The following is a 14,441-nucleotide window of genomic DNA, read 5'->3' as shown; positions in this document are numbered from 1 at the left end:
CTCGCGATTTACAACCCATCTGTGCAAAAAATGATGTAAATAGACTTCATTTAGTACTTCAAATTAGTAAGATTCCATCGCAAAATTTTTTTGCGTTTCATCTAAACAAGGCCTTAATAAACTCAAGTGCAAATGAATATGCAGCTTTTATAGCTTTCACAATCTTCTAACCTCTAGACCGCTGCAATTCCATCATTCACTGACGACTAGTTTCCATCAGATTGTGGCGCACAACCCATCACATAATTACAAACAAAATGATTTAGTACTCGTTTTCTCTCGGCTTTACGGTTGCTTTAGTAAAATTTAAGAAAATTTCTTGAAATTGCCATCCAACACTCTTCATCTCTATTCTCTTACTATCCGACTAGGCAAAAACTCCCCACCGCTCGGCATCTTTGTCGAGCCGTCTCCGCTCGGCATCGATCTCCGCACGCTAACGCTAGTTTCCCGCGCTCGTCCTCGTCGTTGGCCTCCTCCTCGTCCAGCACCGGAGGCCCTCGGCGCGCCCCTCATCTAGCATCGGAGGCCCTCAGCCAGTGGTGGATCCAAAATAAATATTAGGATGGACTTTCTTCTATCTCTAAACAACTTTAGTCTCTCCTCCTAATGTATTCATATCAAAAAATTATAGGAAAACTTAAGATGGGCTCAATGGATCCAACGGCGGTAGGAGGGGCTGGATCCCCTCCAAACCCACCGCTGATCCGCCCCTACCCTCGGCGGCGGCGGCGCCGCAGCGCCAGTGTTGGTGGTGGAGCGCGAGGGGTCCCGTGACTTTGACTACTCTGAGCAGGTGACGGTGAAAGGCCCTTGTTTGGTTTTGGTAATTGAGCGACAACTTAGGTGGACTAATAAGTATTTATATTGAGATACACAGGTGATTAGTCCACACAAAGACACTAGTATGAGCAACATGTGCCATGGAGGAGAAATGACTAAGTGTTGATGCTATGCTCATATAGTGTGATGAAGGAACTCATTGCATATGAGACATGACATGGAGTCATGTGACCAAAGTGGAGAAGATCAAGACAAGGCTTGACTTGATGGACCGGTTGCAATGGTGAAGGGCAAGTCAAGACTTTAAAGCGATGGACCGCGAGGCGGTGAAGCTTGGGTAAGGCTTGGCACCGATGGACCGAGGCGACGGTGAAGAGCGAGCAAGATCAAGATCGATGGACCAAAGAGGTCATGTGATGATATGGAGAGGATCATATCATTCAAGGAAGATCAAGCCAAGTGTTGACTCATGATGATGATTAAAAGGCTTGATGGAGTTTGGCGCTTGTGTGGCATAAATATTTGGAAAGATGAAATAGAAAGCGAAAGGTAAAGGTATGACTTGTAGGGTATTTCATTTCACCGGTCAAAGGTTATGTAGAGAAGTGCGTGACCGGATTTGGATAGATGGCCGTACTATCAAGAAGGGCAAACTTGTTTGCATATCGGTCATCTAGTGCCACTTGAGCGATTTAACATTCGATGTTACTAGGATCGAGTGGCGTGGTGAGATCAAGTGAAAATCCTTTGAAAATAATTGTGAAAATGCTAACACATATGCCCATGGTGTTGTTCACTTGGTGTTGTTGGCACATTTGCAAAGGAGAAAGTGTTGGAGTTAATGTTGATCAATTTTGGGAAGCAAAAAAAGGTTTTTCGGTGTTCTCCGGAAATTAGGTTGTCTCTTGGGGTGGAATATTGCTTTGATCCATTGTGTTTTGGATCAAGTATCCAGTTGGGTTGTGTAGCTCTCTGAATTAGCTTTCCATAAAGTCCAAGATCACCTAATTTGGACATCGGAGCTAAGAGTTTTGGCCGTTTTACCGAGGTTCATTTCTACTGGAAATAGACCTGCGGACGGTCCTGGAGCCACTTATGGAGGGCGGACGATCCGCAGTTGTCTCGTTTGAACTCGAACAGAATTGATTTTGGCTCTGGATGGTGGTCCAAAATGAACTGCGGACCGCCCGGTCCATGGGGGCGGACGGTCCGCCCTCAAAAACTGAAACGGGTGCAGAAACTTGGTCTTTCTGTATGGGGTGTCCAAATAAACTGCGGACTATCCGCCATTTGTGAGGCGGACCGTCCACCCGGGCTGTAACGGTCGACTCCGAGAAGCATTTATTGAGAATATAGCTATTGGGTTTGAAATGGCGGACCGTCCGGGTCCTGTGGAGCGGACAGTCCGCGAAAACTCTGTTTTCACGGGATTTGAGTGTAACAGCTAGTTTGAGACTTCCCTCTATAAATACAGGTGGTGGCCGGCCATTTGAGAGGTTGAGCACCTTGGGGACTTGGTGTCTTTGTGTGAGAGTACTTGAGAGCCCTCTAACTCACTTGTGCTTGCAAAGATTGTGATCCGATTGTGAGAGGGCGATTCTAGTGCGTTGCATTGAGAGATTGCAAGAGTTTGACACTAGGTGATTGTGTTGCAAGCCATTGGTGCTTGTTACTCTTGGAGGTTGCCACCTCCTAGACGGCTTGGTGATGTGTCTCCGTCGTGAAGCCTGCAAGAAGATTGTGCGGTGCTCCGGAGAAATAATTGTGAGGGGTATTGTGCTCACCCCGCGGGAGCCGCGAAGAGCAACTCTAGTTGAGCGAGACGCGAAGAGCAACAAGTGGTCCGGCCGGATCATGTGCTAGAGCTCAGTGTGAGCACTCCACGTGGGAGAGTGTGACTTGAGAGTCACCACTAGCAAGAGGATCGGCGGCAACCTTGGAGCTTGTCTCAACGGGGACTAGCTTGGTGGCAACCAAGTGAACCTCGGGATAAAAATCACCGTGTCAATTTTGTCTACTCTTCTTGATGGTTTGCATTCTCCAAATCACAAGTCTTGCATTTACATTTGTATATATCCTGTGCTTGTGTAGTTGATCTAGTGATTAGTTAGCTTGTGTAGTTTCTAATCATCTTCTTGCTTGTGTAGCATAGAAGTAAAAATTTTAGTGTAGCTAATTATCTTGTGTAGCTTAATTAATTGTCTTGCTTAGTTTGTGTAGCTAATTAAGTTTGAGTCTTTAGATTTTGTTTGTGTAGCCTTGTTCATTGTGCATCTAGTGAGTTTAGGTTGTCTTTGTGCTTTTTCTCATTAAAATTGTGTAGGAGCTCCCTCGGTGTGTGAAGTACTAGTTGCATAGGTTTGTGTGACATTGCATTCTAGAATTGTGTAGGTGAGCTCTACCTAGCTCGGCACCTTAGTTGCTCAATTAGAATCCTTTTTGTAAGGTGCAAGTTATAAATAGAGGGGTGTAGTCTTGGCTAGATCGATTAGTTTAATTCCGCAATCATTTCGGTTAGCCGATAATATTTTAAGTTTTAGAAAAGACTATTCATCCCTCTATAGTCCGCCATCTTGACCCTAAAGACGGGCCGCGGCACAGAATTTTGTTGTCCGGTCGGTGGTGATGGGCAGCGGCGTGGATGGCGGGGAAGGGGCGGCGGACGGAGGCTGACACGGAGGGTGGGGTGGCTGCGGAGGCTAGCGCACAGAGATGGGGAGGAAGGAGATAAGTGTGATACAAACATGTGATCGGCACAATAATATATGGAAAGTCTAATTTGGAAAGTTCGTTGGTTTAACCCTCACTTTTGGAAGTTTTATATTTTCTACCTAGCCTCCAACTCTCTCTTTTTAGCTAAACTTATATCTAGCTTCTTAGATATGCTCTAAGACCGGAAAAACAAGAATGTCCTTACACATCTAGCCATACCTATCTTTTTTGCACGTAGGAGTAGAGATGAAGGCAGAAGGTGTGAGGAAGAAGATAAAAATACCCATGAGAGAGAAAAAGACCATGACTTACGGTCCATGTTTCCAAACAGCAAAAAGTTTTAGGCCTCACCTTTTATTACAACAAATAAAGCTTCTTACATTTCACAAGTTTTCTCAACAAGTACATAAAATAAGGCAAATCAGCTTGGCGTAATCAATCGTCCACGCCAGAAGAATCCAATGTGTTTAAAGAGAAATAAGGAGAGAGAGGGCCCGTTGCTCGGTTACTACTCCCTCCGTTTCAAATTATAAGTCATTCTAAGAATTTTGGAGAGTCAAACCCTCCGTTTCAAATTATAAGTCATTCTAAGAATTTTGGAGAGTCAAACCATCTTAACGTTTGATCAAAATTATAGAGAGAAATATAAAAATTTATGACATCAAATATGTGCACTATGAAAATATAGCTAACAAAAAATCTAATAATACTTAATTGATATCATAAATATTATTATGTTGTTATATAAATTTGGTCAAACTTGAAAATTTTTTACTCTCTAAGATTCTTAGAATGATGTACAATTTGGAACGGAGGGAGTACAAAGGTTACGACTTTCAGGTGCCCGAACGTGAAAAAAATATTGTTGCTGAGCAGAGGCGGATGGAAGAGGCTCCTCTGGCGTAAAGTCTGTTGTAGAAAATTAGCATAGTGTGCTTATGGTCCATCACCACCGACCGGACCGGGGCCGCGTAAAGTCTGCTGAGCAGAGGCATGAATTGTTGCTGAGCAGAGGCGGATGGAAGAGGCTCCTCTATATATAGAGAGAGATTTACAAAGTCACTAATTCTAGAAATTAGTATAGTCCATCAATTGCCTTAGTAACAGTAGCAATAAGAGCATTAATTTGATGGCTGTCACAATGGTGAGAGTAACCATGGCCTTAACTCCATGGTTGTTACAATGTTGAGGTCAAATATGTTCTGTAACACTCCCCTTTTGACCGAACCTTTTGAGATCAACATGTCCTATTAATTCCTTTGAAAAACCCTAGTGATTACTCTATCGTAAACTAAGGTTTAAAAAGCAATTCATGCCTTGGTTTTTATCTCTAGAAAAACACTGGTGGGGAAAACATGAGATAAGGCATATGCTTGCATTAAATATTATCCCAATAAAAACTTTGTATAAGAAAAATCTCATGGTAAAAACTCATAAAATAAAAGAGCGGAGTCTTGGTGTTGCTTGGTCCCGCTCCTTATTGAGGGATGGGGTCCATAGTTTCAGTCTCCGGCACTTGAGAAACGAAGTGTGCTTCATGCTTCTGGGTGTTCTGTGTACGGCCCATGTACTTTATGTATAGTTCAACAAGATGCTTATGGTCCTGCATTTCTTAGTAATATGATTGTAGCAACCACACCTGTAGCAGGCGGTTTTGTTGCTATTATTATTTTTGGACTTAGAAATGCCTTTCCCCTTTTGGACGTTTGCACGTGGCTTTCTGGCTCTCTTTTGTTTGCCCTTGCTTGAGGAATTTCCAGATTGTGTCTTTCTGTTGGAACCATTTTTCTTTGCATTTGCATGTACTTTAGGCGTGGTGCAGTGGCCAATGGGCGCTGATTTGAGTTCCACACAGTGAACTCATGGCTCTTTTAAGCCTGTTTCAATGTTTGAATGAGCAAAGAATATTAAGTGAAATTCTTCTCACTGTATTGTTTAGTAATTATCATTTCTGATGGGAGCATCATAGACAAAAGTTTTCTCAATTTTATCCGCTTCAGAAGGTTCTTTCTCACAAAACCGGAGCTTATAGCATATCTTATGAAAAGCATGGCTGAGCTCGTCTACAGTTTTGAAATCCTATAGGCGTAAGTGGTTCCACTCATGCGTAGCCTCAGGGAGGATAATAACTTTATGCTGTTCATATCGATTTTTCAGATATGTCCATAAAGCACGTGGATCCTCCTCATACATGTACTCTATTTTCAAATCCGGATGGATATGATTCCTCATTACTTTTAAGGTGGGGTAATTGGACATGCTTGAGTGGGTAACAGTCCCGGCTGTTGTTTCATCTATACATCTATATAATCCAAGTGTTAACATATTCACTTTGAGATCCATCGCCCAGGAAAGGAAATTGGGACCATCAAGAGCGAGGGTATCAAACTCTTTGGTTGACATCTCACCTACATTGTGATAGCCAAATTTTTTGAGAAATTATGGCATATTTATGCAACTTTTTGTGAAGTCAAAATGAACTCGAACAAGAAATAAAATGTCCTTCATTTTTGGTAGAGAATTCCGAGTAAGAGGGATTATCACAATGCTGAGGCATACGTAAATCCATTTGTTCTCATACTTCAAAGAATTATTCCAATTTAGAAGAAATTGTTGCATTGAATAAATAAAGTAGAGCACAAAAATTAAATTTGCGTAGTATTTGTAATATTAAAGGATATGAGAATACATAAAGTGCTGAAATAAATACATATATGAAAACTGGAGAATTACAGGGTACTGAAAGCATATATAATATCTCTAATTATTCGTGGAATATAAATTGTTCAAAGTTCATGGACTGAAATGTAAAATGCTGAGAAAATTAAGATTCTAAAAAACAAAGACTTATTGGGCGGTGGGCCGAGACAACTTCAATTTCAGCCCACCGCCGCTTTGGGTCCAGGGAGTAGGTGGGGTTTGGCGAGCGGACTGGCGCGCCTGTTGGGCCGGTGCGGCCAAAGGCTGCTAGGCCTGAAGGCCCGGCTCGGGCAGGGGTTAGGGTTAAACCCTAACCCTCACTGCTGCCGCTTGTAGCCATGGGGCTGGTGCCGCCACAGCGCCACCGTGCATCTGACGCCGCCATGCCTCGCAGATGCACCGCTGCGCCGCGCAGAGGCGCTGCTACCGCCGCGTGTGGTGATGCGCTGCCACCACGCAGAGGTGCCGCCACCGCCCGCCTTCTCCTGGACCCGTCTCCCCCGCTCTGCTCAAGCCTCCCCCTCACCTGAGGGTGGGGGGTGTTGGGCCGCGCCGCCACCGCTCGTCTCGGTCGGGACGCGAGTTGGCCGCCGCGGCTGCGGTCGGGCAACCAGCAGTCGAGGGAGCCGGTGGTGGAGGTGGAGGTGGAGGTGGAGGCGGTATTGCTGGGGCAATGTTGCTGGAGCTTCCTGCGGTCATGGAGAAGTCCGGGGCTCCATGGCGTGCGGCAATCATTCCTCTGAGGAGGAATTCCGGCGGCGTGGCTGGAGTTGGAGAGTTTGGCGACGTTGCCGGCGTGTACTCCAGTGAAGAGGAACCGTCGTCGCACGCAAGGATAGGATGACTTGCCATGGTGAGGGCAGAATGCCATCACCATGACGGATCCCTCCTGTCGGCGATGAGTCGCGTCAGTGCTGGAGTTGTGGAGTTGCTGCTGTTGGCTTGAGCAGCTCTCTGGGCAGCGGTGTTACCGTTGCAGCATCTTTCTCCACGGTTGAAGAAGACCCTACCGCGTCGAGGGCGACACACGGGAGCTTGGAGGAGTGCGTCCATTTTTGGACAAAGAAGGAGTCGTGCACGGAGGTTTCCCGACTCCTTCTTTGTCGACTCCTGGACGCACTCCTCCAAGCTCCCGTGTGTCGCCCTCGACGCGGCAGGGGCTTCTTCAACCGTGGAGGAAGACGCCACAATGGCAATGTCGCTGTCCGGAGAGCTGCTCAAGCCAACAACAGCAACTCCAGCACTGACGCGACTCATCGCAGACATGAGGGACCCGTCATGGTGACGACATTCTGCCCTCGCCATGGCAAGTCGTCCTATCCTTGCGCGCGCCGACGGTTTCTCTTCACCGGAGTACACGTCGGCAACGCCGCCGAACTCTCCAACTCCGGCCACGCTGCCGAAATTCCTCCTCAAAGGAATGATTGCCGCACGCCGTGGAGCCTCGCACTTCTCTATGACGGTGGGAAGCTCCAGCAACTTTTTCTAGTGAAAATTGGCTGAATTCTCATTGATATCAAGGTTACATATATATATAGGGAGATTTACAAAGTCAATAATTCTAGGAATTAGTATAGTCCATCAATTGCCTTTGAAACAGCAGCAATAAGAGCATTAATTTGATGACTGTTACAATGTTGAGAGTAACCATGGTCTTAACTCCATGGTTGTTACATTGTTGAGGTCAAATATGTTTTGTAACAAAGTCAAAGGCCAGTAGCTCAATCGGATGGGCGAGGGTGAGCGAGAGAGCAACCAATGTACGGCCCTAATTCCTGCCACGTTTGATCACCGCTGTCCTCTGAGTCTCTGACTATACATTGAAGGTGGTAGGCCCCGTTATCACCAAGGTGGCTTGGCTATAAGACAACGACTTGCGAGGAAGATTGGCGGAGTGAAAAATAAGAAAAAAAATGGATATGTGAGACGAAAAAACGAAAGAAAATCAGCGAAAAAAAGTGTCTTAACAAACCAAGTGAAAAAGAAATTCACTTTGCACAGCTTGAAAAAAGATCTCAATTACCAGAAGCAATTGTTTAGTACAGCTCGTGTATATGTATCTGAGACGAAATTCTAATGGCCCAGATGAAAAATGGATTCTTTGATCTCCTATATCCCAAGCAAGTTAACCTAAATCAATATGTTATTGGTATTATGCTTTCCTGCTTCGCCTTCTGAAGGACTTTAGTCGGAAAGAATCTTCTATGCTGAAATCACTGACTGAACATCTGAGGATCCTGCAGTTTGGTTATCTTTCTCGCTTGATCTTCGTTTCATCGTTCTCCTAACTTCTTCCTCCTTCTTGTCGACAAATTGTATCAGTTCTTTGAAGCTGCCAAGGCGTGATGGCCTTCGCTGTCTTTCGGCAGCATCAGCGGCAGCGGCAGCAGCATCAGCATCAGCTGCACTGGGCTCACCAGCAGCTTCAGAATTGGAGTACTTGCTATACTGCCAGCAGACTCGTATGAAGAACACCAGCAGAGCTAAGAGACATATCAGGGCACACACGAGGAAAAGGCCCCAAAAGCTTCTGAGGCCAAGCCTGGTCGCTCCCACTTCACTGTCATCAGAGGAGCAACTAGACCGCGTCAACCACTCGTCGTGAATTCTCTGAAGCTGCCCAGTCTCTGAAAGCTGAAGGATGGCTGTTGATAAGTCTGCAGCAAGGGGGGAATCTCTCTGGAATGCCTGTAAAGAAGAACAATGGAAATGAATAAATTATTTCCATCAGACATGGATTTATAACTCGCTGAGATGCAACGGGAGGAGTGGCCAAAAGAAGGTGAATGAACACAAAAATTATTAGAAAAAGGATTATGAACGTACAAAGCCCCATCCCTCCTTCGTGAACTCCTGTCCCACTACTCTGAAATTGCAGTGGTATGACAAGAAAATGTCAACATATGGCATCTCATCAACAATTGCAGCAACACCGCCATCTTTTGGTCCACGTTTAAGGGCATCAGCATATTCCTGGATTGTATTAAGTGGAACCAGTCGAGACTCAGGAATATTGAGCTCTTCGATCAGGTAATTTCTGGTAAATTTTCCGGCCTGATATCCAATAGGTAAAGCACTCGAAATCAAATCGTCAATCCCAGTGATTCCTGTCCCTAGCTGTTGGACTGTGAGGATTGACGTCAAGCTAGCAGTATAACTTGAATTGATGATCAGCACAACAAACAACCATATGATCAACACGAACCGCCCAAGTGCGCTAACAGTGTTCTGTCCTGAAGTGAGTTTCTCGTTAAGATGTTTCCATCCAGACAGGAAAGACATCATGGATGAGTTAAACATAACACCATTTTATGGATCTAGTGGACTTACTGTGTGCAAAGAACATTGTTGAGAAGCTAAACCTGAAATATAAGATAAAATGTCAGTCAATTCGTGAAATAACATTTAAAAAAATCAACAATGAAATAATATTAAATCATGACACTGGCATGAATTATATAAAGATACAAACTCTGCCTCATGAATGTCAACTCAAGCGAGACTTGGTAACCTAGGATATAATTCATCCCTAAGTAGCAACAGAAGCGTACCAAAATATTGTTATAACTTGTCGTCGTGGAGAGCCTCGAAACTCCTCATTAGTCCGATGTTCAAGAATCCAAACAACTATCCCCACGAAAAGAAAAAGAGCACCTGTCACACACCACATCTCCAATGTGAAAGGTTTAAGGAAAGCCCAGGCACTTGAAGTTGCTTGTTTCACTGGTGCTACTATCACGAGCCCTGATTCAATATAAGGCTGCGTGAATTCTGCAATCTTTGTTCTATTTCTCACAATAGCAAAGTCGCCAACAGCTGCATCAAGGGACTAAATGAAATGAAATAAATCAGAGGACTCAAAACAAAATGGCTAAAACACCGGAACAAAGAACGAGAGCATACATTGGCAGCAACCATATTAATAATATCGTCATAGTTTGGGTTCTTTGTTCCATCCCCAATTGTTACGAATTGGCAAGGAACTGGATAAGGAAGCAGATTGATTGCTGCGTTGAATATATCAATGCAGTAACCAGTCACATTATTAGGGCCCCTGCCACCTGCCACTAATTCCTTAAAGCTTGCTTTGATTGGAACACCAACTCGCAGAGGCTGGCCATTGTTTGGGAAAACCCACCCCTTTGGTGTAGTAGTGGAATCACCTGGCCAGACCACATTATGGAGCTGCTGGACAATTGAAGAAGTATTTGGTGGCTTCTGATACAAAATTTCAGGAGCAGTAACAGAGAGGCCTGAGTAATTGGACCAATAGCCGATCAACTGGGAGCCAGAACCACCAATATTAAGGATATCATATGCTGGGCGTACCAAATCGCGGTCTGAATTAAATTGGACTGGACCAGTTAGGCCTGTAAAATTTGTGAGGAGAAGTTGCTGTAGCATCTGCTCACCACCATCAAATATCTTGAGAGTTGATAGCTGCAAATTGCTTCCATTAGAATCATGCAACCTTGGATCTGTAGAGAAGTTGATCTGTTGCCCACTATTGAGAAATTGATCGATACCACGAGCAACAGCCCAAACTGAGTCATATGCATAAAAGCCGTATGAGTTCAGGCCAGAAGTAATACTTCTATTACGGGCCACATTATTCCATTTAGATATGAACTTATTCTTGGCAGCAGATTCAGGAATGTGCTGACGAAGAACAATTAGTCCCTGAATATGACTCATATATTTAAGATCTCTAGACGCTGAGGAATCCAGGACAGCAGCTAGCCAATCAGTCACTATCCAGACATAGCCGCTGGCCAGCATCTGGAGCTTGTTAGCAATAGAAAATATTCTCATCCCCGTGTCAGGATTGACATGCACAACCATGACCCTTGATTCCATCATATTTGCTCTAAACAATACATCGTTGATCATGTCTGTATTTGAATTAGGAGGAATAGCTGCCTTATACGAAATCCTTGCCCTCTTTTCTGCAAGTGCATCACCAAGGGCTGAGACACCACCTCGCCCATAATCATCATCAACGAATATAGCAGTTACCTCTTTCCACTGATAGTGTTCAACAATGCTAGCAGCGGCATTCATTTGGAAGTAGTCACTTATGGTTGTCCTTATGAAGTAAGGGTACTCTGATGCAGAAAGAGTTGGGTCTGTGGCCGCAAATGATAGAAGAGGAACATGTAGCTCATTAACAACATGGGAAATGACATGGCCTATCCCAGAGGATTGTGGGCCAATAACGGCAACGACATTGTTTTCCATTAGCTGCAATGCTGAAACCAAGTAAAATCTTTATGAATCAGTTCATGGACCATCCAAGTGAGTAACAGCTACAGCTGAAAATTGAAGCTAAGTTTTGAGATTCGTAAGTTTTCATTTCGCTCAAAAAGTTGGCTATGGCTATAGAGTCCACCTTCCTAAAACTTGGATCGTGTTAAGAAAACTTTATTGTCTGATAACAGCAGGAAACTTCTAACATATAGAGGAGCAGTCTCCAATAAATCTGCTGTTTCCTATACCCAAGCAACAACATAAAAAGGAATCTTTAGAGAAAATAAAGTTAAGAATCGGATGCTCCCTAGTAGTTGAGGCTTGTTCCTTGCACCATACGGAATACTATAATGAATTTCATAAGTTGTGCCATTTGTGGTACCATTGTACCGGTATGCTTTTTGTCTGTTGCTCCCTATTACCAAGACAGTCTGGTTGGCCAAACTCTTAAGGAAAGACAATGTCATCATCAGTTCAAGCAAATCATTGCTTTCTGGATTTCCAATTTAAAATTTACAAATCATCTCGTGAGACATGAGGCAGGCAATTATTGCATTAAACGAATAAGGGGGGGTATAAATAATGGACAAGAGGGCACCTTGACCTTTAGTTCAGTAATATAAAGACACTAAACCAATAATACATTGGAAATGAATATTTCTTGGTTGTCAACTTTTAGGTCCTATAAATTTGGGTTACCTAACCCAACAGGGGAATCTCAAATAGAGGAAACAATGTTAACTCAATGGATCTGTACAAGCAACTATCAAATGAATTTCTGGCAATGAAAAGGAGGAGAGAACATGCTTTCTTCCCATGTAGCAAAAGACATGGTCATGTAAAAAAGGATTGCAAAGTAACTAAGTAATGAACTACTATTGTAATTACTAATTACTAACGCTCAATGTGCAACCTGACATTCTAATTTCTGAATCAAGTAGTGGCACCCACTTTGGTTCTTTTAAGGGTTTGCAGTTTGAGATCAATAATTTAGCAGGCCCACCACACCAAGAAGGCAAGAACAGATGTACTACAAGTCAGATTGTGCTGGCCCCTTATAAACCACTATCATCTACCGATGAGGCTTACGCTTAAGTTGTCGTAGGGTAATGGTCTTAAACATTATAAAAGAAGTCCAGAAATGAGGCAACAACTACTTGACACGTTACTCTGTGGTCAGTTGTTCTCACTGCTAGTGCAGTAGTGCTAAAGTTGACTTTTTAAATTCCTCGTCATCACTTCGACTTTTGTGAATAGTTGGAACAAAAGGCCAGATCAATCCAATTAAAAGAACAACAATTAGGCTACTTCAGCAGTCACTGATCATTCGAATTAGCAAAGATTTAGTTCGCTAGAGCTGACCTCCAATCCAAACCATCGTTTTTTTGCCGCAACTTTTTTTTTTGAAACGAAGCTATTTTAATTTCAATCTTTCAGCTAGAAATTACTCCAATTATAGCTCTCTTTTTTTTGAAATAAAACTCCAATTATAGCTCTTGAGAGAGGAAGCAAAGAGCCAACCTTCGATGGTCCCGAGAAAGCCGCTGCAGTTGGTGTCCTGGGTGATCACCTTGAGCTGGGTCCCCGCGAGTACTGTGCGGTCAGCGTTGACGTCGTCGACGGCGAGCTCGATGGCGAGCCGCGCCGCGCGGCCAATGGTGGAGTCGAAGGTGAAGAGCGCGCCCACGGCCACCTCGCTCGGCCGAGCCCCCGCCGCGGCGGCGAGCAGCACCAACAGCGGAAGCATCAACTGAAGCGCCCCCATTGGCCTGCCTCCTCCTAACCCGCGACCTTCAGGCCTCCATCTCCTCCCCGGAATCGGCGCTAGAGCACCGGCACCGTCGCAAGCCGGAATCTTTCATCTTTGGGCGAGCTGCATCGGTTCTTGGCGCAATGGGCGGCGGAACCGGGGGCGGAATTGGGCGGCGGCAGGGAGAGGTTCCTCACACCCGGTTCTTGGACGCTGGTACGGTCGGGTGGAGCTCTAATACCACCGGAAAAGCAAGATGCTGGTTTTGAGGTGGCCCAGGTGGGCACGAAGAGGGAGAAAGAAGAGGATGGGGAGCGCCCCTCTTTCTCTCTCCTCCCTGGAAGAAAGCTTGACGGCTGCTGTAACAGGAATACAGTATTCAGAATTGACAAGAGGCGTAGTCTTGTCCCGCGACAGCAGCGCAGGTAGTTGGCGCCGAACATGTGCAGGCGTGCATCACGCGCACGCAAGCAGAGGAGCGAGAGGGGCGGCAGCCGGAGATGCGATGGTTACCGCGCGACGGGGACAGACGGGGAGCGCGCAGGAAGAAGGCGAATGCAATTTCTGCGTGGCATTCGCCGTCACGGACTCGATCGGAACCGGAGGTAGGCGAGAGGGGGAGATATTTTTTCGCTGCGCGAGTCGATTCGGTGTTGCACTTGCAGATGCAGCCATGGATGGTGGTGGGATTGGGACCGGTGATTCCGGGGGGTGGTAGTACTAGTACATGGCAAATTGGCGAGGAAAGGCGAAAGGGAGCGATGCGGCAGACTTCAATTGGGAGTGGAGTGAGCAGGGTTGTCCCGTGGGGAAATGTTTGCCCTTTATTCCGTTTCGGCGCTGTTCTAACGTTTGGCACCGATAAACGCAGCTACAGTGTGTTGTGTGGACTTTGATCTGCTGCAGATCAGCAGAGATTCATTGCTCCAACTCCAAGTGACCAGCTTTTGAAAAAAAAAGAAAAAAGAAAAAGGGAAGTAATTGCCTTTTTTACAAACAAGTGAATTTTGTCCTTTTTCTCGCCAAAAGGGCTCTACTTCGAGGTTCGAGCACCAAGTTTACTTAATTCATGTGTCTCTAAATCTAGCACATCAAATCATAAAAAATATGTCCTTTTTATAAGTATAGTAGACATGAATGGAAAATGAAGCCATTTTCATACGAGTATGTGGGGTTCTCGAAGAACAGTCTCCATCACTTTCAGAGTAGCATATATCAAGCCATCTCTGTCAAGTCTGAACCGATCCTC

At 44.9% G+C, this 14,441-nt stretch overlaps 1 protein-coding gene across 2 annotated transcripts; it reads right to left on the bottom strand.

Annotated features, from left to right (window-relative positions):
* Positions 1–8,173: 8,173 nt before the first annotated feature.
* Positions 8,174–13,958, bottom strand: LOC120668467 (glutamate receptor 3.5-like). 2 transcript variants are annotated; one of them, XM_039948182.1, is made up of 6 exons: positions 12,964–13,949; positions 10,099–11,444; positions 9,747–10,024; positions 9,526–9,557; positions 9,022–9,428; positions 8,174–8,883 (listed from the first exon to the last, which is right to left on the bottom strand). In XM_039948182.1, the coding sequence occupies exons 1-6, from the start codon at positions 13,205–13,207 to the stop codon at positions 8,398–8,400; spliced, it is 2,793 nt and encodes a 930-aa protein (XP_039804116.1). In that variant the 5' UTR covers positions 13,208–13,949; the 3' UTR covers positions 8,174–8,397. The 2 variants fall into 2 exon arrangements, with proteins under 2 accessions (XP_039804116.1, XP_039804117.1); XM_039948183.1 differs by lacking the exon at positions 8,174–8,883 and having other exon boundaries at positions 9,274–9,423; positions 12,964–13,958.
* Between the last annotated feature and the right edge of the window lie 483 nt (positions 13,959–14,441).

Source organism: Panicum virgatum, chromosome 4N, assembly GCF_016808335.1.
Source record: "Panicum virgatum strain AP13 chromosome 4N, P.virgatum_v5, whole genome shotgun sequence".
NCBI lineage: Eukaryota > Viridiplantae > Streptophyta > Magnoliopsida > Poales > Poaceae > Panicum > Panicum virgatum.
The sequence above is the reverse complement of the archived record's forward strand: the minus strand, read 5'-3'. Positions and strand labels throughout refer to the sequence as shown.